At 42.4% G+C, this 23118-nt stretch overlaps 1 protein-coding gene across 2 annotated transcripts in view; it reads right to left on the reverse strand.

Moving 5' to 3' along the window:
* The window catches only part of LOC119845486 (opsin-3-like), a 119044-nt gene that overhangs the window by 74358 nt on the left and 21568 nt on the right, over positions 1 to 23118 (reverse strand). For both annotated transcript variants that reach the window (XM_038377839.2, XM_043510742.1), the window contains exon 2: positions 371 to 696. In XM_038377839.2, the coding sequence (XP_038233767.1) occupies positions 371 to 696 (326 nt within the window). The remainder of the gene's footprint in view (positions 1 to 370; positions 697 to 23118) is intronic.

Raw genomic sequence — 23118 nt, forward strand, 5'->3', positions numbered from 1 at the left:
AAAAGACAGAGATATGAGAATGTCATCTATGTAGGACTGAAGTGGGGAACAACAATGAAAGTCCTCCTTATGACTGCAGGGCTCATCTAAATGCATTGGCTTGTTTAACATAATATTTTGCTGTTCCATTTTGTTAATCTGAGAGCCAGCGTGCTCTATAGGACCCACCTCGCTACCCAGACATCTGTTTCAAGTTGAGAAAAATAAGAAAACTTGGTACGGTCCATCTTCCTTCTCCACAACTTTTTCTGCCCTCTTTTTTCCTCATCAGTACTGCATCTTAAAACCAGATACTTAAAGGAAAATATTTCTTAGAGGTAACATCTCTCAGATCATTTATACTGCCTATATTTAGCATATCATAGCTTACCTGTTTAACAGCATAAAGGAGACGTCCATAGCAGTATATCATGACCATTACAGGGATGACCAAGCAGAATATGAAGAGACAGATTATATAGGACACAGACTCAGCTGATTCGGAGGTCCAACGTACTGAACAGCTTGTGCCGGCCCCCTCAATCCCATAACTGCTCCAGCCAATGAGCGGTGGTACTGTCCAGATCAGAGAATAAAGCCAGGAACCACCAACTGCTAGCAGAGCCTTCTGATAGTCAGAGCCCCGTTTGTTACATAGGGTGATGGTGCTATAGCGTTCATAAGACAAGATAGCCAAGGAGATCAGGGACACAATACCTGCAAAAAAACCAAACAATTTAGGGATTTAGTACCCCTGTTTTGTATGGCGCCAATGTAACAGATATCACAATATCCTAACACACATTACTGAATTATAAGTTTAAACCTTATTGAATTACATTTAAGTATTTTAGGAGTACATTGTATTCAAAGTGCAAATGTTTATGTACTATTGAGGGATTGTATGAATTACCATGTGGGAGGGGGATCACAGTCCTCCAGGAATTAAGAACAGTGGAAGGGTGATTAGAACAGTGAGAGAGGTGCCACCAACTGGTGAGATAATCACTAATATTGGTTCAAACTAGATTCTCCAGAGACCAAAAGTCAAAGAAAAGATTTTTGGTTAAATAGCCTGAGTTAAAACTGACCCAGCGCCTTCTCTCTGATACAGTAAACAGACAGAACCTTCTGTCCCAAGGGGAGGGTTGGAAGGTCTTTGGCTCACTGAAGCCCCATAAGCGTTGAGAGCTAGTTCCGCGCTGAAGCTTTGATGAAGTTGTGACCACAGGAAAAGTCACAGTGTGAGGTTTGAAGGACTAATCACCAATCGGAGCCCTTGTTGGGAGTCACAGGGAGATGTCTGATGAACTACACACGTGCTAATCAGTTTTTTAAATTGTTTTTAATATGTTTTCTCTGCAACGCTTTCACCTTAAGAATAAATGTGCTTGCTTAGAAAGGGCCGTGTGGTAACTTAACTTTTAAGTGTGGCAATTAACTGTGACAATTACACTGTGTGCCGTCTCTGAGGAGAGAAGCAAAGCAGGCCTGCTTAGGCAGTCTGTCTTTTGCTGGGAAGCTCACAGTATAATCAGGGAACTGTGCAGCCTGGAAACACCTCGCTCAGAAGAGGGAGAGATACAAATCTCTGCCCAAGGAAGGTAACAGCTGAGGAGCTGGAAGGCTAGAGTGGATACCTTTTCTGGACTATAGAGCGGGGAATACAGCTGCAGTTGCACTGGACTATGACTATCTGCAAAAAACTAAATACCCTTTTCTACATTATTAGAGTATTTGATGTATCAGTGGAAATGCCTTTTTGCATTGAAATCCACTCTAGAGCCAGTAGCTCTATACAGTATATCAAATTCTTCTTGACTAAACTGTTCTTTAAAGACACTCATTCTTTCAAAATACTAACATTCAAGATAACTCTCTGAAGCCCTAACGTTTTTAGTTTTTCCCAGTGGAAATACATTTTCTACATGAAGTAATAAATTTCTTGACAATATTACTTTCTAAGGTGTATTACTACTTTACAGTTGGGAGAATTTTCAAATAGCATATTGCTAGTCAGTCATACAAACAGCATAAATTCTAGATTGGAAGAGGTGGAGGGTGTAGAAATTTCTGCTATCACTACACCCAAAATTATACATTCTTCCTCTCATGAGAGCCTGATTCTCCTTGTCTTGCATCTTGTGTAGTTATTTTACCCCTGTGCAAAGTGAGATAAACATGGATAACCACTTTAGCCCTACTACCATTCTGACCTGGTTTTGCACTCGGGCTGCACAGGCATATATGACTATGTAGGATGGAAGACAATGAAAAGTCAGGCCAGCAGTATATGTACACTTGCAGGTGTGAATTGTCATAGCTCCACTGACTTCATTTGAGCATTTGAACAATTTACATAATTTGAGGATCTGAGCCACAGATTTTAAAGCCTGAAGAGACTATTGTGGTTTAGTATGACTTCCTGCAAAACACAGGACATAGAATTTCACACAGTAATTCCTGTATCAAGCCCATATCTTGTCAAAGAAAGACAGCAAATCTTGATCGAAGGACTTCAGGTAATTGACAATCCACCACATCCCTTGGTAGGTTGCCAATTATACTCACTGTTAAAAATCTGAACCTTATTTCTAGCTGTATTTATTTAGCTTCTGCTTCTAGTCTACTTTCAGAAATCTTTTTTCTGTGCCAATACTTATACTGTGGTAAAGTCAACTCTTATCCTGAACTAAACTAAATAGAGCTTCTTAAGTCCTTTCCAGTAAAGCAATTTTCCAGATCTCAAGTCATTCTTGTAGATCTCTTCTGAATTCCAAAATATCAGCCCTCTACATTTCTCAGTTTGAGTTCAAATATCTTAATGTGACTGATCAATGTTATAACTTAGTTATTACAATATAATTGATACTGTAGCTGAAACTATTTTGTTATAGATTCTCACATATGCTACCCTGTCACAACTGTAATTATTTGCAGTATTGGTTAGCCATGTTGATCACATGATATGAGAGAGACCGGATACGTGAGGTAATATCTTTTACTGGAGCTCTTCTTCAAGTCCATGTGGCTCAAAAACTTGTACCTTCCCCCAGTAGAAGTTGGATTAATACAAAATATTACCTTACCTAACTTGTGTCACTTCATGATTACCTGTTCTGTTCATTCCCTCTGGGGCACCTGGCATTGGCCACTGTCTGAAGACAGGATACTGGGGCTAGATAGACCTTTGGTCTGACCCAGTAGGGCTGTTCTTATGTTCTTATAACTTTAATTGCTCTTTCACTTCTTTGCACTTTTTTACCTACCAAATAATTAATATGAAAAAGTATGCTAAGCCTTCCATTTGTACTCTTGGAATCCTCAGCTCACCCATTTCTGTAGTTTGGTTTTATTCATATTTTTAAAACAAGCAATAGCATAACAAACTGCAGCACAAGTTTCTCTCTGAGTGTGGCCATTGTTAGGGCTTCCCTTCTGAACTTTGGCCCAGATCTACAAAAGGACTTCAACACCTAAAACCAACACTTAGCAACACCTAAATCCTACTGTTATCAATCACTGTGAGTTTGTTAGTTTTCTTTTATACAACTGTAATATGTAGACAAGGTTTGCTCAGCTGTATAAACAGCCATACAGAGATATAACTGAAATTCCAATCAGCAACACATAATATTACCTGTAGAGGTTCTTTTCCCTTTTCTTAAGACTTCCTTAAGGCCTGTAATTCTGCTGGTGACCCACCATGTTAGGAGGTTTTAGAGTTTTGTCAGGAGACACAGGCTGCTTCCCACTGAAGACTCATTGCAGCAGATGTGGCTCACTAACTCCAACCTGAATAAAAGGGAGGTGGAAGAGCCCCCTCCCCATGAGTGAACCTTGTCTATATATAACAGTTCTATAAAAGAAAACTAACAACTCAAATTGATTTGGTGACAGTACTATTGGATACTTGCTGAAACGCACTTAAAAATCTTTCTATATTTTCTCTATACAGATAAAGGGAGAGTGGAGTGACTTATGCATTGATGCCTTTTACTGGTCTCAACATTTTGGTATGTGACGAGAGCTAGGAGGATGTCCAGCTCAATTCCTGATTGTCTGGGTAGGTTTGAAAGCCACATGAAAGAGATGAAGATTAGAGAGAACCATAGGGAATTCTTTGATAAAGATATTGTACTCTCATGCAATTTCCTCCTGAAATTATATGTATTTTATTATAATAAAACAGCAAGGTAATTGAATTATTTTTCATAAGCACACATTTATAGTTTGACTGGAAATGTTCAAATAAGTTATGTTTAAATACTTACATGAAATATTTTCAGTTTAATTATCACTTGCTAATCTATAAAATAATATAAAAGAATGGACTAATTATTTTTGGATTAACGAAGAACTGACCCAAAACTTTGTCCAAAGAATTAATAAAACTTCAATAAAAGTTTAGTAGGTTTTTTACATATTTATTCTCCCCTGAGTTATTTTCACTGTAGTATGCCTCTTAACCTCAGTCTCCTGTAATGGAAGTGCTAAAATATTCAGAGAGGATAGTTAGTACAAGATTTCCAGCCCAGCTTTGCAAATCCAAGAGGTATGAATGATTTAACTTTTTGAGTAAGCATCAACATTCTAATAAGAATAAGCATGTTTAGCTCTACCAGTAATGAGTTGTCCTTGTGCTGCCTTTATGAACTAAGGAATTCATCTATGAACTGCAGCTTTTACTGGCAACAAGACATGACCAGTGATGAACAATAACCTCCTCTTTAACAAATTGAAACTTTTACATATCTATTGCACTACAAACTTGACTTCAACATGTCGTATTCTTTCTTGATAAATTCCACGTAAACCCTATTACTGCTAATAGAGATTGTGTCCATGAGAAAGTTGTACCAAATTAGTTAAATCTGTTTCTTGTGTAGACAAGACCGCCAGTTTCATTTGCAAGTTCAGCCCTGGTTATTTTCTGAATAGTCACATTACTGACTATTCCCATTTGTGCCCGATTCTTTTCCAAGTCGATTAACAGGTGGAAACGAGAGTTTTTAGAGGGACTTTGGAGAGGGTGTTTGAGAGGCTTGCTTTCCAGGTACAATTCTACTCTCAAAATCATGATGGGCATCAGTGGAATAGTGTTTGGGACTTCAAATAGACTTGCCATGTTTTCATTTCTGTCTGAAGCCAGAAGGGATTTCCTGAGTATGAACTGATGGCTGTGCTGGAAGAAACAATTCATGGATTGGAAGGCTAAGTACAGACCCTATAGAGTATCAGAAAGGCTGAAGAGTTCTTGGACAACCACATTTGGGAAGAACCTCAGATTCAAGGAAGAAAGGAAACCCAGAAAGAGAAAATCAGCAGTTCATAACTAGAATTGGTTGACATTTTGAGGGAAATTGTGACTTTTCAAAATTTGTTTTCATTCTGAATCTGAACAAAAACACACTTGCAAAATGGAAGCTCTGAAAAATTATTTAGGAAACTTCTGTTTCCAAATTTACTTTGTTTTCAGTCTTATATTATTTTATTGTATTATATGTCATAAGTAGGGCATAATATGAGATAACACAATAGTTGAAATATTCAAGTTTATTTTTAAAATCATTAAGGGCAGCTGCTACTTAGTATAGATTGAATCATCTTATTTTATTTTCTAGATCAAAGGATCTCCTGTTTATTACAATGCAGCAGTTTGACACTAATACCTTTTTTTAACAAGAAAAGGTGATGCACACTATGCTAACTAAAGGAGCAGCTCTTCTCAAAAGCTTAGAAAAATACTGAAAACAGCTGCTCCTCTCATTAGTACATTGAAACAGTAGACTGTCCAAGTGATCATCTTGGAGATTCTTCCTGTCCCACTGGCGATGGAAGACAGAAGGCAGAAGATTCTTGAAGAGAACTGCTGACTAGGTATGTAGTGTTATGGTAGAGGATTTTCATTTTGTGGAATACTAGTCCACCTTGCATGCAGAAAGGAGGTGATACAGTTTGGATGGTCTGTGTCTCGTTAGAAGAGGAATCTGTCTTCTGGGGAGAGGCTGGCTAACCTAGTTGGGATGGTCTTAAACTAATTAAAACAGGATGGTTAAAAAAGGGAGCAAATTAGCATTTATTTGGCATAAATCAAGATGTTGAGAACAAAATTAATCAAATTCCGAAAGGATGTGAAGGAAATTCATTAACTATACACCAATGCTAGGAGCTGGAGTGAAAAACAAGAGAAATTGCAATTTCTCACTTATGAGCATAAATTTGACTTAATTGGTATTACTGAAACCGGTTAGGAAGACTTGCCTGATTGGAATGTTAAAATGCACTGGTTAAAACCTATTTAGGACTGGTTAAAACCCTGTTGGCACTGTCATAGGGTGGACTGGGCCCTTTAAGAGAGAACAGGTCCAGCCCACCTCATTAACAGTTTCTTTATGGGGCCTGAAAGAAATCAGCTGCCCTCTATGAGGAGCAAACTGAAAGCTGCAGAGAAGAGGGGGATGCTCGAAGAGCCAAGCGTGGAGTGGAACACTGAGAAACCTGGGACTGGGGAGCTGGAAAAGGACAGGAGCTTCCTGCAGGAACCAGAAAGCTGCAGGAGCATTGGAGACATGAGGGGAACAAGGCCCCAGCCAGGCAGGAAGTGGGAATTGCTAAAAAGAGGGGATTGAGTTGGACTTTGTGTTTTTGTTTTGAATTTTTATGTTAATAAACCCAGACCCTACGGAGGGATGTCTGCACAAATACAGGCCTATGCAAAGTTAATTGAGGAGCCCAGGAAGAATGGAAACTGAGGTAGGTACCTAGTCATGAGGGGATGCTTGGGAGGCAGCAAACTCTGTTGCAGGCACTCTGAGTCAAAAATAGCATTAGCTGTTTTGGGGACACTGATAACTCAGAAGCAAATGACCTTGAATGCTTATGGATTAATGTTCTAAGTGATAAAGGACAAGATGGGATACTAACTGGGGTCTACTACAGATCATCAAAACAGGTCATCCTGTTCATTAGCATATCTTATAATGTATAGGGGTAAAAGCCAGTACAAAAATGTCCTCTGTTTCTAAAATGTACAGATGACAATTTCCTAACTCAAAAATGGTGCATCCAACATGGGGGAATTCTATATTAAACCTTATCTTGACAGATAAAGAGGAATTGATTACAGAACTAAAAATCAGTGGCAGCTTAGGTATAAGTGATCATATGATTTTTTTTTTTATGATTTTTTTTTTTTACAAACCAGTAATATACATCTGTGGTGCTATACAAGGGTCAACTTTCACAAAGAGGAAAACAATTATGAACCAAATCAGTTGTGAGTTTTTAAACAGAAAAATGTGAATGATAAATGAGAACTATCTAAGAACACTTTACTAGATGCCAAAAAGCCACAGATCAGAGAAGCCACACTGGTTTTAAAAAAACAAACAAACCTGACTTGGCGGGAAGTGAAAGCCACTATATTAATAAAAACAAAACAATATAACAAATGGGGGGAAGAAAGGAGAAGCTGATAGTAGTAATAATAAATCAAAAGTTAGTAATACCAGAAAATAAGGGAAGCCAAAGAACACATGAAGAAATCTATGGCCAGCAGAGTTAAAGAAAATGAAAATGAGCTTCAGAAACGAAAGAAATCCTAACAATGGTATTGGTCCATTACTAGATGGAAACGGCAGAACTGTCAATAATGTAGAAAAGACAGAAGTGCTCAATAAATATTTCTATTCTGTACTTGGGTAAAAAGCAATGATGGAATACTTTTCATTCCAGCAGTAACTCAGGAGGTTGGTAAACAGCAGCTACTAAAGCTAGAAATTTTTAAATCAGCAGATCCGGACATCTTGCATCCAAATGTTTAAAAGGGCTGTCTGAAGAGCTTTCTGGACCACTAATGATGACTTTCAGTAAAGCTTGTAATGCTGGGGAAGGTCCAGAGGACTTGAAGAAAGCTACTGTGACAATATTCTAAAAAGGTAAATGGCATGACCTGGATAACTATAGGCTTGTCAGCCTAATGTCAATCTGTGGGCAAAATAATGGAGCAGCTGATATGGGACTCAATTAATAAAAAATTAAAGGAGGGTAGTACAATTAATGTCAGTCAACATGGGGTTATGGAAAATAAATCTTGGCAAACTCACCTGATATCTTTTTGGATTTGATTACAAGTCTGGTTTTGGCATTAACTCAGGGAAGTCCTAATGGCCGGTGCTATTATACAGCCGTCTGAATGGATGAATGCAATGGTGCCTTCTGGCTTTATATTACATGAATGAATCATTGGTGGGGTTAGGTCTTTTTTGATGAAAGACTTTCACCGACATCAGTAGGCTTTAGATCACAAAGTGTCATTAAAGGCTGGAGAAAGACGACTTATGCCTCTGTACATATTGCTTTGCCTGATGTAAAGTGGGTGTGTTTGTCAATCATATATGTTGTAACCTCTGACCTCCAGCATTGTTGTAAGTTAGTCTGATAAAAGGGCTGTAAGAGTTAAAAGTGGTTACCTGCCAAACCCATATGATGCCTGTATGTATGTTTTCCTGTTATACCTTGACTGTATATCAATGCAGTTCAGTGCTTAATTTGTAATGAAAGAGGTGCCGGGGCCCACGAATTTTTTTTTTACATTCATAACAGATGCAGCAAGCCCCGAGGTGCCAAGGCTCTGAACTGCCAGGCCTAGAGGTGCCAGGGTTCAGCCCTGGCACAAATTAAGCAATGACGTAGTTAGAATTAAGCTCATCAGGGCAAACAGCCCATGTCTCATTTTGTATCTTGTATAGCACTAAACACCTGGTAGTGTTGGACCCTTCAACTCCTACTCCCACTGAGCAGCACCTACGCATGTCAGTGTCCCATTGAATTCACTTAGCGAGAGGAGAGGTGGGAGAATTGGGCCCTATGCTATTAGTAAATGGTTGTTATTTGAAGCACATACATTTTTATACACTGGTCCTAAAGTGGATGAGACCTTTATAGTGTAGACAGTTTTCTGATGCTCTGCTATAAAATAGAAAATATGGCCGATATCCTGCATTATATAAAAATACTGTATTTGCAAGATCTACAGTACATGAAATAAATAAAGAGAGCTTTTAATGAGTTTGTTAGCTGTTGCATATTAATATAATCTAATCTTAGTGAGTGAAATTTATAGGACACACTTAAGAAAAAGGTAGGTGAATGGGATAGTTGATCAATGAAGTACAGCTACATTAGAATAACTAGTATCTGTTATTACAGTTACATTTAGCAATTGTGCTATACTGCTAGTCCAGATAGAACTCAGGCAATCTGCTGAGTCTGAAAATCTGCTCATAGGTTAAAGTGTCATGTTCTAGGACTTCTGCTATTGATACTGGTGCAGCAAAACTTCTGAGGGAAGTTGCTGTATATATACTAGAAAAATTAGTACTTTTATTACAAGGCTTTAGAAAAACCTGTGTACAAAAGCACTGAGACTGGATGAAGAGCTGGGAGGAGGGAGAGACTGGAACTGCTCTGAGAAGCTTCAGGAGGGGATTCTGAGACGGGGTAGGCCACGAGAATAGGCCTGAGACAAGGAGTAGGGAATATCTGCACTAATACATAAGAATGATCATAGTGGGTCAGACCAAAGGTCCGTCTAGCCCGGTATCCTGTCTTCTGACAGTGGCCAATGCCAGGTGCCCCAGAGGGAATGAACAGAACAGGTAATCATCAAGTGATCCATCCCCTGTCACCCTTTCCTATCTTCTGGTAAACTGAGGCTAGGGACATCATCCCTGTCCATCCAGGCTAATAGCCATTGATGGACCTATCCTCCATGACTTTATCTAGTTCTTTTTTGAACCCTGTTATAGTGTTGGCCTTCACAACATCCTCTGGCAAAGAGTTCCACAGGTTGACTGTGCGTTGTGTGAAGAAATACTTCCTTTTCTTTGTTTTATAACTGCTGCCTATTAATTTCATTTAGTGACCCCCCCCCCAGTTCTTGTGTTATGAGAAGGAATATATAACATTTCCTTTTTCTTTCTCAGATTAGTCATGATTTTATAGACCTCTATCATATCCCCCCTTAGTCGTCTCTTTTCCAAGTTGAAAAGTCCCAATCTATAGAAGCTGTTCCAAACTCCTAATCACTTTCCAGTTCCAATATATCTTTTTTGAGATAGGGTGACCATATCTGCATTCAGTATTCAAGTGTGGGTGCACCATGGATTTATACATAGGCAATATGATATTTTTTGTCTCATTACCTATCCCTTTCCTAATGATTCCCAAAATTGTTAGTTTTTTTGACTGCTGCACAGTTAGTGGATGTTTTCAGAGAACTATCCACAATGACTCAAAGATCTTTCTTGAATGATAACAGCTAATTTAGATGCCATCATTATATATGTATAGTTGAGATTGTTTTCCAATGTGCATTACTTTGCATTTATCAACATTGCACACAAATCTATTATTAAAAGAGCATCATTAAGTTTGCAAAGTCTAAAAGCTAAGAAATGCCAGGATTAAGGTTGCCTGTGATCACATAATTAAAGACTATTACAGTGCATACAAACAAATTAGCATTGTATGGGCAACCTCAATTCTTGCTTTTTCTAACCTTTCAATGCTTGACTTTGCAAGCTTAATAAAGCTATTTTAATGTAGATTTACATGTATAGTTATTTATTCCTGGTATTGTGGTTGTTTTCAGAGACTTTAATCAGTATCAGGACCCCACTGCACTAACACCTAGTGAGTGACAGATCCTGCCCCAAAATTGCTTAGGCTCAGTCTATACTAATTACCAAAAAAAAAAAAAAAAAAAAAAAGCAATAGGTTTCAGATAGTACAACATTGATGTAAGTCAGAATAGGGCTTAATATGGTTAAAATGACATTTGAAAGCAATATTGGGACTATGCAGTGCTAATGTGTACATACAGTGTTAATCATAGAGTTCTGCTCAATGCATTTTATTTTTCTCACATACATACATTGCCTTCTCTTGACAGTTGTTTTTCAGAAAGGTAGCTTACTCATATGTGCTCTGGCCACATTGCAATTCAAAACTGAGCTGGCTGTAATCGTGGTCTTGTTAGCTAGAGTAGATGTTTGATCACCATGGCTTTAGGTTCTAATTGAATAGCTAGCTTTCATAATGCTGTCCTATATACCCTGAAATGGGCTGAAAATAGAACAAGCAGGTCTCGGATGTAACTCCCTAACCCCCATCCTCAATATAATAAACAAGCACTGGACAGAATTCTCTCTAAATGAAGTGTCAACCAATAAAATAAAAGCCTAATAGCTAGCTAAATTGGGTCTCAGGCATAGGGAGTTTCTTGCGTGGCAATTAGTTGCAGGGAATTGGTTGTAAGAAATTCAAGTTAATATCACAAACCAGGACATTCAGACAAATCCAGAACTATTAACTGAGGCTTAATTATACATTATATGTAAGGTGGGTATGCAACTATTTGAATGACCATATTCAAAGGTAATTATCAATGGTTCACTCTCAAACCAGATGTATCTAGTGTAGTCCTGCAAAGATCAATCCTTTGTCTGGTACAATTCAGTATTTTCATTAAGGATTTGGACAGGAGAATGTGCTTAGGAAATTTGCAGATGACATCATGCTGGGAGGGGTTGCAAGCACTTTGGAAGACAGGATTAGAATTCAAAATGACCTTGACAAATTGGAAAATTGGTCTGAACTCAACAAGACGAAATTCAATAAAGACAAAGTACTTCGCTTAGGAAGGAAAAATCAAATGCACAACTGCAAATGGGGAATAACTGGCTAGGTGGTGGTAGTACTGCTGAAAAGGACTCGGGGGTTATAGTGGATTACACATTGAAAAGGTCCCAAAAATGTGATGCAGTTGCAAAAAAAAGCTAATATAATTCTGGGCCGTATTAACAGAATGCAGTGTATAAGACATGGGAGGTAATTACCACTCTACTTGGCACTGAGAAAGCCTCACCAGGAGTGTTTGTGTCCAGTTCTGGGTGCCACACTTTAGGAGAGATGTGGACAAACTGGAGAGAGTCCAAAGGAGAGCAACAAATATGATAAATGGTTTAGAAAACCTGACCTATGCGCAACAATTAAAAAAAACCTGGGCATGTTTATTCGTGAGAAAAGAAGACTGAGCAGGGGACCTGATAAGTCTTCAAATATGTAAAGGGCTGTTACAAAGAGCATTGTGATCAATTGTTCTCCATGTCTACTGAAGGTAGAACAAGAAGTAACGGTGCCCATTCCCAGCTTCTGGCAAACAGATATTAGGGAAAACTTTCTAACTAAGGAATAGTCTGGAATAGGCTTCCAAGGGACGTTGTGGAATCCTTCATTGTGTTTTTAAAAACAGGTTAAACAACCACCTGTCAGGAATGGTCTAGGTTTACTTGGTCCTGCCTCAGCACAGGGGGCTGGACTGATGACTTCTGAAGGTCCTTCCAGTCCTACTTTCTATGATCTATTACCTCTGTTCAAAATATATTTGTATTCCCAGAACAAGTACAGTAGATAGTAATATGCTAGTGGATGGACACAGTAAATCACCAGGCTTCTGAGCTCCCATTTAGAGCCTTAAAGTCATATTTTCCTTTTTGCCATTCTGAAATGCTCACCCTGTGAACTGACTGGAATTTGGATGCAGATGGCTGAGACTTCTTGGGATTGCGAAGAGCCGGCACAGCCCAAAGCTCCAACATGTACTTGATAAGGTTTTTGGCTGCTAACTGTTGAATATCCTCTTTCCTCAAGTCTCCTGGGTCACAACTCCTGATCATGGCTCGATTCCTGCAGCACAGGGCAGGGCTGCATGACAGCAGGCCTCATGGAGCGGCAGCGAACCAGCGGAGCAGCGGGGACAGCAGAGCAGCTCACAGCAGGAGTTTGCCTGGGACTGGTAAGTATCCGAGTGTGTGTGTTTGCTTGCTGAGGAAGTATCCGAGCGTGTGTTTGCTGGGAAGGAGCCTGAGTGAGTGTCTGATTGGCTGCTAGCCTGCAGGGGGCGGGCATTAGGGTGTCTGTGTGTTTGCGTCAGGGAAGCCTGGCTGTTTAAAAATAGCCGGAGCCTCGCGAACCAGCGGAGCGGCAGCGAACCAGCGGAGCAGCGGGGACAGCAGAGCAGCTCACAGCAGGAGTTTGCCTGGGACTGGTAAGTATCCGAGTGTGTGTGTTTGCTTGCTGAGGAAGTATCCGAGCGTGTGTTTGCTGGGAGGGAGCCTGAGTGAGTGTCTGATTGGCTGCTAGCCTGCAGGGGGCGGGCATTAGGGTGTCTGTGTGTTTGCCTCAGGGAAGCCTGGCTGTTTAAAAATAGCCGGAGCCTCGCGAACCAGCTGAGCGGCAGCGGAGCAGCGGGGACAGCAGAGCAGCTCACAGCAGGAGTTTGCCTGGGAGTTCGCCTGGAGTGAGCCCAGTGAGGCTTACATCTTGCCAACGTCTCTGAGGAAGCTCCGTAGTAGGTAGGTGATATGGAAGGGGGGAATTCAGCTGTTGTGACCTGCACTGGATGTGCCATGTTTGTCTTTCTTCCACAGGACAGAAGCGACTTTGTCTGTACAAAGTGCAAGCTGGTCTCCATATTGGAAGAGAAGATTGAAGGTCTGGAGCAACAGGTAACGACCCTGCGTTGTATACGAGAGACTGAGGTTTTTCTGGACCAAACTCAGGATAGCCTTCTAGGGGCACAAAGCTCTAAAGATGTAGAGCAGGTTGCACGGAGGAGCCAAGAGGCCAGTGAAGAAGCTTGGCAACATGTGACCTCCAGAAGAGGTAAGCGGAATGTCCGGGTTCCAGTAACACAGACACAGGTAACTAACCGCTTTCATGTTCTCTCCACAGGTACCAATGCGGAGAGTGGACCAGATGATATGTCTGGGGGGAGAAAGCAGAAGGAGACTCCGCTGGTTGGGAGGCATGAGATGCAATGTCCTGAGGTTGGAGGTTCCACGACCACCACTCCCAAGAGGAGAAGGCGGGTGGTGGTGGTCGGGGACTCTCTCCTCCGGGGGACTGAGTCATCTATCTGCCGCCCTGACCGGGAAAACCGAGAAGTCTGCTGCTTGCCAGGGGCTAAGATTCGTGATGTGACGGAGAGACTGCCGAGACTCATCAAGCCCTCGGATCGCTACCCCTTCCTGCTTCTCCACGTGGGCACCAATGATACTGCCAAGAATGACCTTGAGCGGATCACTGCGGACTACGTGGCTCTGGGAAGAAGGATAAAGGAGTTGGAGGCGCAAGTGGTGTTCTCGTCCATCCTCCCCGTGGAAGGAAAAGGCCTGGGTAGGGACCGTCGAATCGTGGAGGTCAACGAATGGCTACGCAGGTGGTGTCGGAGAGAAGGCTTTGGATTCTTTGACCATGGGATGGTGTTCCATGAAGGAGGAGTGCTGGGCAGAGACGGGCTCCATCTTACGAAGAGAGGGAAGAACATCTTTGCCAGCAGGCTGGCTAACCTAGTGAGGAGGGCTTTAAACTAGGTTCACCGGGGGAAGGAGACCAAAGCCCTGAGGTAAGTGGGAAAGCGGGATACCGGGAGGAAGCACAGGCAGGAAGGTCTGTGAGGGGAGGGCTCCTGCCTCATACTGGGAATGAGGGGCGATCAACAGGTTATCTCAAGTGCTTATATACAAATGCACAAAGCCTTGGAAACAAGCAGGGAGAACTGGAGGTCCTGGTGATGTCAAGGAATTATGACGTGATTGGAATAACAGAGACTTGGTGGGATAACTCACATGACTGGAGTACAGTCATGGATGGTTATAAACTGTTCAGGAAGGACAGGCAGGGCAGAAAAGGTGGGGGAGTAGCACTGTATGTAAGGGAGCAGTATGACTGCTCAGAGCTCCGGTACGAAACTGTGGAAAAACCTGAGTGTCTCTGGATTAAGTTTAGAAGTGTGTGCAACAAGAGTGATGTCATGGTGGGAGTCTGCTATAGACCACCGGACCAGGGGGATGAGGTGGATGAGGCTTTCTTCCGGCAACTCACGGAAGCTACTAGATCGCATGCCCTGATTCTCATGGGTGACTTTAATTTTCCTGATATCTGCTGGGAGAGCAATACAGCGGTGCATAGACAATCCAGGAAGTTTTTGGAAAGCGTAGGGGACAATTTCCTGGTGCAAGTGCTAGGGGAGCCAACTAGGGGGAGCGCTTTTCTTGACCTGCTGCTCACAAACCGGGTAGAATTAGTGGGGGAAGCAAAAGTGGATGGGAATCTGGGAGGCAGTGACCATGAGTTGGTTGAGTTCAGGATCCTGACGCAGGGAAGAAAGGTAAGCAGCAGGATACGGACCCTGGACTTCAGGAAAGCAGACTTTGACTCCCTCAGGGAACAGATGGCCAGGATCCCCTGGGGGACTAACATGAAAGGGAAGGGAGTCCAGGAGAGCTGGCTGTATTTCAAGGAATCCCTGTTGAGGTTACAGGGACAAACCATCCCGATGAGTCGAAAGAATAGTAAATATGGCAGGCGACCAGCTTGGCTTAATGGTGAAATCCTAGCGGATCTTAAACATAAAAAAGAAGCTTACAAGAAGTGGAAGCTTGGACATATGACCAGGGAAGAGTATAAAAATATTGCTCGGGCATGTAGGAAAGATATCAGGAGGGCCAAATCGCACCTGGAGCTGCAGCTAGCAAGAGATGTCAAGAGTAACAAGAAGGGTTTCTTCAGGTATGTTGGCAACAAGAAGAAAGCCAAGGAAAGTGTGGGCCCCTTACTGAATGAGGGAGGCAAGCTAGTGACAGAGGATGTGGAAAAAGCTAATGTACTCAATGCTTTTTTTGCCTCTGTTTTCACTAACAAGGTCAGCTCCCAGACTGCTGTGCTGGGCAACACAAAATGGGGAAGAGATGGCCAGCCCTCTGTAGAGATAGAGGTGGTTAGGGACTATTTAGAAAAGCTGGACGTGCACAAGTCCATGGGGCCGGACGAATTGCATCCGAGAGTGCTGAAGGAATTGGCGGCTGTGATTGCAGAGCCCTTGGCCATTATCTTTGAAAACTCGTGGCGAACGGGGGAAGTCCCGGATGACTGGAAAAAGGCTAATGTAGTGCCCATCTTTAAAAAAGGGAAGAAGGAGGATCCTGGGAACTACAGGCCGGTCAGCCTAACCTCAGTCCCTGGAAAAATCATGGAGCAGGTCCTCAAAGAATCAATCCTGAAGCACTTAGAGGAGAGGAAAGTGATCAGGAACAGTCAGCATGGATTCACCAAGGGAAGGTCATGCCTGACTAATCTAATCGCCTTTTATGATGAGATTACTGGTTCTGTGGATGAAGGGAAAGCAGTGGATGTATTGTTTCTTGACTTTAGCAAAGCTTTTGACACGGTCTCCCACAGCATTCTTGTCAGCAAGTTAAGGAAGTATGGGCTGGATGAATGCACTATAAGGTGGGTAGAAAGCTGGCTAGATTGTCGGGCTCAACGGGTAGTGATCAATGGCTCCATGTCTAGTTGGCAGCCGGTGTCAAGTGGAGGGCCCCAGGGGTCGGTCCTGGGGCCCGTTTTGTTCAATATCTTCATAAATGATCTGGAGGATGGTGTGGATTGCACTCTCAGCAAATTTGCGGATGATACTAAACTGGGAGGAGTGGTAGATACGCTGGAGGGGAGGGATAGGATACAGAAGGACCTAGACAAATTGGAGGATTGGGCCAAAAGAAATCTAATGAGGTTCAATAAGGATAAATGCAGGGTCCTGCACTTAGGATGGAAGAATCCAATGCACCGCTACAGACTAGGGACCGAATGGCTCGGCAGCAGTTCTGCGGAAAAGGACCTAGGGGTGACAGTGGACGAGAAGCTGGATATGAGTCAGCAGTGTGCCCTTGTTGCCAAGAAGGCCAATGGCATTTTGGGTTGTATAAGTAGGGGCATAGCGAGCAGATCGAGGGACGTGATCGTTCCCCTCTATTCGACACTGGTGAGGCCTCATCTGGAGTACTGTGTCCAGTTTTGGGCCCCACACTACAGGAAGGATGTGGATAAATTGGAAAGAGTACAACGAAGGGCAACGAAAATGATTAGGGGTCTAGAGCACATGACTTACGAGGAGAGGCTGAGGGAGCTGGGATTGTTTAGTCTGCAGAAGAGAAGAATGAGGGGGGATTTGATAGCTGCTTTCAACTACCTGAAAGGGGGTTTCAAAGAGGATGGCTCTAGACTGTTCTCAATGGTAGCAGATGACAGAACGAGGAGTAATGGTCTCAAGTTGCAATGGGGGAGGTTTAGATTGGATATTAGGAAAAACTTTTTCACTAAGAGGGTGGTGAAACACTGGAATGCGTTACCTAGGGAGGTGGTAGAATCTCCTTCCTTAGAGGTTTTTAAGGTCAGGCTTGACAAAGCCCTAGCTGGGATGATTTAACTGGGACTTGGTCCTGCTTTGAGCAGGGGGTTGGACTAGATGACCTTCTGGGGTCCCTTCCAACCCTGATATTCTATGATTCTATGATTCTATGATTCTATGATCCTCCTACATATTCTGGCTTTGAATGGCCAAAAAAATTGAGTGGAAGCCCCAGCTGAGCTGAGCCAAGAGGTGTTCAGATGCTCCCTCATCTGTGCACCAATATGGTCTATGGCCAGCACTCAGCTTAAAAAAAAGAAAAAAAAAATCAGCTGCTGGGTCTGGAGCTAGGCAGGGGAATCAGCTCTGAGGCAGGGTCAAGGCCAGGAATCAGCTGTCAGGTGGCACTCCTGGGCCCTGGCCATGCTGCTGCTGCTCCCCAGTGCCGGGATGGACCCCCCCAGACTCTCTGGCAGTAGCCTACTTTTCATGGATCTAAATTTGTGGATTACTCCAGTCCGTGTCCAGACACTATCTTGATCCACGACTAGTGGGCCGGTTCTGATTCAGTAGTAATGAAGGTTTGACTGATTTGTGGAATTTTTCCTATACTGTGTAACAATATACAAAGATCTGTTTGTGTTGGAATTTAAAGGAAATAAGTCTTACTTTCAACACCCGTGTGAATTATATTAATGCTGAGTTTCAGGCCTGCTTTACGCCTCCAAAAGTGCTCTATTTTTTGTGGAGGTTCTGCCTTTAACGTGGGAAATCTTAATAGTGCATTAAAAGTTAAGAGGACTATTGGCAGATTTTATATAAAATAGGAGCAGGATTTGTTCATTAGTTAGTAGCAAGGAACTGGTTGAGGGTGAGGATGGCAGGTTGCCTTAAAAGAAGGGCTACTACACCCTCACAGTACTATACCTCTTAGTACTCATGTACTGTAGGTTGTGTGATGACACTATTTACACTGGAAGATGAGTGTCCCTTCTCACTTCAATCTAGGCCCTCGGTTTAACTACAGTTTGCAGAGAGCTGGCTGGTCACATGATGCTGAGTCTCCTTGTTTTCATCTAAGATATTGCATTAAGAGAAAACTTCCCTAATATTACTTGTAAGCAACTGTTTCAGTAGACAGAATGTGATCATAATTAGGAGAGGATGCTCTTGGGTACTAGAGTGGCTGGGGACACAGAACCTCTCTCCTCCCAAATAAGATCACCCAGATCATCCTCTCCCCCCACTCCTCTAGCTGTTTTATATTCTCCCCTCATGGAGTTGTTGTACTAACAAGGGCTTCCTTCTGAGGCTTGGTGCTGTGCTCAGTACCAGAGTCTGTATCGAGAATCTCTCAGCGCAGTACCAGGTATGACTTAGCCTCCAAGACAACGGAGTACGAGTGCCTTGAGGGGGTGCCCCGCAGTGGGGGAAACCCCAAGAGTTCCAAAAGGGCCACTGCATAGCTGCCAATCCCCATGGACCTGGTGGCCAAACGTTTGGAGGTACCACTGAACTCAGGGCCGTGGATGGAATAGGAATGGCCCGGGGAACAGCAAGGTTGGCTGTGCCATGAGGGGAATAAGATCCCACCTCCAAGTCCAACGAGCTGCTCTGCAGAGACCAAGGTGGTGGTGGGCCTCTCGGTAGGGAGAAGGTCGCCAGGGTGGAGATCTTGAGGCTGTCAGTGGAGGTTTTCCCCTAGATGGTGGCCTGGGCACCAGGCAAGGACCTGGTGATAACTCCCTGCTGTTCGGCTGCACCAAGAGTGCCAAATCTTGACCCTCCATGGACACTGGTACTGGTAGGGTAAGAAGCTCCCCAGCCTCTGCAAAAACCTCAGGGTTTGATAGCACCGCAAACAGGCTGGTATGCTGTCGTCCCTGGGGAGGTGGTTCCTGTGCAGGTGACAGGGGAGCTGGCAGCGGCACCAGAGTTGCAGGCACCGGACAATGCAGTGCCAAGGACAAAGAGTGCCCCAATACATGCATCACTCTATTTTTATTTCCTTTCGCCTTCGGCACCAGGGACCAACTCTTCTTTTTGGTGCTTGTGGTGCTGCTGCTTCAGCACCAGGGAAGAGGATCGGTGCAGAGATTCACGGATCGTTGGAGGAGAGCTCTGCACTGAGGCGGAGGTGCTTGGTGCTGAGTCGGAAGCGACTCTGAGGCAGGTCTTAAGGCTGCCTCCATGAGGAGGACCCACAGTTGTGCAGCTTGGTCCTACTTGGTTCGGGGTCTAAAGTGTCTGCAGATTTGGCAGTGGTCTTTCCTATGAGCCTTCCCCAAGTACTTGAGACAGCTCAAGTGCAGGTTGCTCAAATAAAATAGACTTACCACAGGATGTGCAGGGCTTGAAATCTGGCAACTGAGGCCTGCCCTGGCACCGGGGAAGCGGACAATCCCACTAACTAAGCGTGGAGGCATCAACAACTAATTCCTAACTATTGAACTACAACAACAATTTACACTAAAAACTGGGGAAACCCATAGGAGATGAATTGCCTGAGCAATGAAGGGCTCCAACAACTGTCCCAGGAGGTGAGAAGGAACGGAAGAGGAGCAGGGTTGTCAGGGCCCTTTATAGCAGTGTTCTGAGCACGCAGCACCAGAGGGCGCCGGAGGCGAGCCAATGGATATCACTGGGGGGAAAATTTCGGCAACTAGGGACATATGCAAGCACTCAAAAAAGAACTTAAATATCGGCCCCTGGGAGAACAATTTGTACAGCAGTTCCAGTCCTGATAATACCTTGTACATTGAGGCTCCTTGGGTGGCTCCATTTTAAGATTTCAGGCTTAATTCAACACTGTTAGGAAGCGGTAGTTTTTGAATATCTGCTTCAGTTATCTAAATAAATAATTTGCTCTGACCCAGTGTGAGAGAGCCTGGGGCTGGCTTTCAGGGGAAATAGTTTTGTTACTGTATTTAAACTAGAGTGTGTTTTATTATAGTCTCCTATGGGAATAATGCACTGTATGTATGAAATACATAGTTTAAGCAATTCAAAAGCAAAAAGGTGACCTTTCAAGCACACTCATCCTTCCATTTCTTTTCTGAAAACCTTTTTAATCACACATTCCCGTAATCAATAGCATATGAAATACGAGCACAGGAAGATTTATGTGAAGTGCATACAAGTGGGTTTAGAGGAAAAGGCAATTGGTATGAAGATGTCATTTTCAAATAGACATTAGGTCCAATTGCATCTTGCCTACCACCTGCTGCAGGTCCTTGGAGACCTAGAAGAGTATGTAAGGTGTAAGCCAGGCACCATTTGGGCCTCTGGGATCATTTCTCATGCAATTGACTAGTTATTGTACTGAGCAAAACTCCTTCATCAGGTTTACTATAACAGATCAAAGCACTTAGAACACAACCCCCCAGAGGTTTCCAAATCTCCAACAGCTGCTGCTGCCAGCATTTTTCTTGTGAGCGTTGATGTAGAAATAATATAACAGCAATAGCAGAAATTTCCAAAAGCTAACTCACTGTACAGAATGGAGGGTAGCGGGAGCTTGATGACCTGGCAGTTGAAATCCCCATAGCAAATATGAGCATGTTTGCAGAAACAAGAAATTACTATAGCAAAACATAACCCTAAACATGCAGGAACAGCAAAATTTGCTCACTGTACTAGTAAAATGTTTTATTCTAACTCTGAAATCCTCAAACTCTCTGAATTTTGACAGTCAATCTGGATTTTCCCCATCATGTACACAATCACCAGTAACATGTTCTGCAGATTAAATCATATCCTCAACTACAACTGTGCAACCCCATCAGCATTTAGGGAGTTTACAGATTATGCCTTCAGCAACATCTGTGAACACAATAGACTTGCACAGGTGGAACAGAGCATACTTTGCTCTGCAAAATCTCTCTTATTGGAAACGGTGCAGAGGATGAAAAGAGGTTTATCTTGATTGTTAGAGCCAAGTTTGAGTTTGTGGGGCTGACAGAGGAAAAAAAATCATAGACACTGAGCAAATTTGATATGAAATGAGTGAGACACAGTGAATATAGAAGACCACAAAGCCATTTTTTACAAAGTAACTTTTTTTAGGATAGAACCACAAAAGTAGGGGGCATGCACTGGAGCAGGAATATAAATCCAAAGCCAGTGCAGAGCACAAGAACTCCAGCAGATGGCCTTCTGTCCTTGCACCATCCTCAGAAAATACATGAAATCAATGAAAAGGAGGACTTGTGGCACCTTAGAGACTAACAAATTTATTTGAGCATAAGCTTTCATGAGCTACAGCTCACTTCATTGGATGCATTCAGTGGAAAATACAGTGGGGAGATTTATATACACAGAGAACATGAAACAATGGGTGGTACCATACACACTGTAAGGAGAGTGATCAGGTAAGGTGAGCTATTACCAGCAGGAGAGCGGGGCAGGGGTGAAAACCTTTTGTAGTGATAATCAAGGTGGGCCATTTCCAGCAGTTGACAAGAACATCTGAGGAACAGTGGGGGGATGGGGTGGGGGGTAGATAAACATGGGGAAAGCTTATGCTCAAATAAATTTGTTAGTCTCTAAGGTGCCACAAGTCCTCCTTTTCTTTTTGCGGATACAGACTACCATGGCTGCTACTCTGAAACCTGTCATGAAATCAATGTGGTTTGTTGGCAGGGCCCCTCCACCTGACAGAATTCTTCAAGGCAAACTTCAAGAAGTATTCTGGCCCATATGTAGGACTTTCCACACAGGGGTAAAAGAGTGCCACTTGATTATTGCAACATTACAGGGCCTACCTCTTCAATACCTTAAAACTTTCCAGAACTGAGCTGCGTAGATTCTCAAATAGGCACTGTTCTTAATGAATAACTAAACATTACTGAACCAACTTCTCTAAGTTGTATGGCTACTAAGTACCTAACCTTCAATAAAGAAACAAATTACAAAATATATCTTGCGAGGGTTATACAATGAACTGCAATCAAAGTCAGTCTATCCACTCCTGACAGTATTTCTATATGCCACCAAGGAAATTCCCTGTAAGGCCAAGCCTGCAACATGCTGAATGCCCTACTAACCTATTGGGCTCCATTAGAGCTGAACATGTTCCCCAAATTGCAATATCATACTGTGTATCCCTATTGAACATTTTTGATAAACTTAACTATCAGCCAAAACCAAAAAATTCTTTTATATTTAGATCCTTTTATTAGTGTGATACTCTCAGACTTTAACTATCAGATTACCATTTCCTTTATGTCTTACATTCTTCCAGTGACTTAAACTTGGAAAAGCATTTAATACAGAATCACTTATGATTCATTAGTTCTAAAACCCAGCTTTTTAATGTCTCTGAATTAGTCTTTCAGAATAGAGCCAACTTCAGACATCAATATTTTTTTAATAAAATATAGGCTTTATCTTGAGAGACCAGAACTTGTTATATGCTTTTTTGCTTTTTTTCTTCTTCTACCTGTATAACTTGTAGTAGTGGTCTATTAAACCAGCACAACTTTGCAATCATTTTTTTTTAAAGCATAGCTCTTCTCTACTTGACTATCAGGCATAAGATCAGTTGAATTCTGACTATATTTGAAAGGAACTGCTATGGAACCGTCCCATAGCCCGACCTTCTAAGACAAGCCTTACTATTATTTCTCTTCATCTTCCCTTACCTGAAATTCTGTCCTATCTTTGTTTTCTTCTCTTTATCTGGCAAGATCTTTGGGACAGAGAATACGTTTTACTCTAATTGTAAAGAACTATGTAAATGGTACCTTAAAAAAAATCAGACCACTTTTTCCTTATCTTTTTTCTGTAGAGCGATTTAATATACAGTTTTTCTGCTTTGCATTAAGGATGATTCTAACTGTTATTCCTACTTGGTGATTTGACATTTTCTAATACATAGCACC

Source organism: Dermochelys coriacea, chromosome 1 (genome assembly GCF_009764565.3).
Source record: "Dermochelys coriacea isolate rDerCor1 chromosome 1, rDerCor1.pri.v4, whole genome shotgun sequence".
Lineage (NCBI taxonomy): Eukaryota > Metazoa > Chordata > Testudines > Dermochelyidae > Dermochelys > Dermochelys coriacea.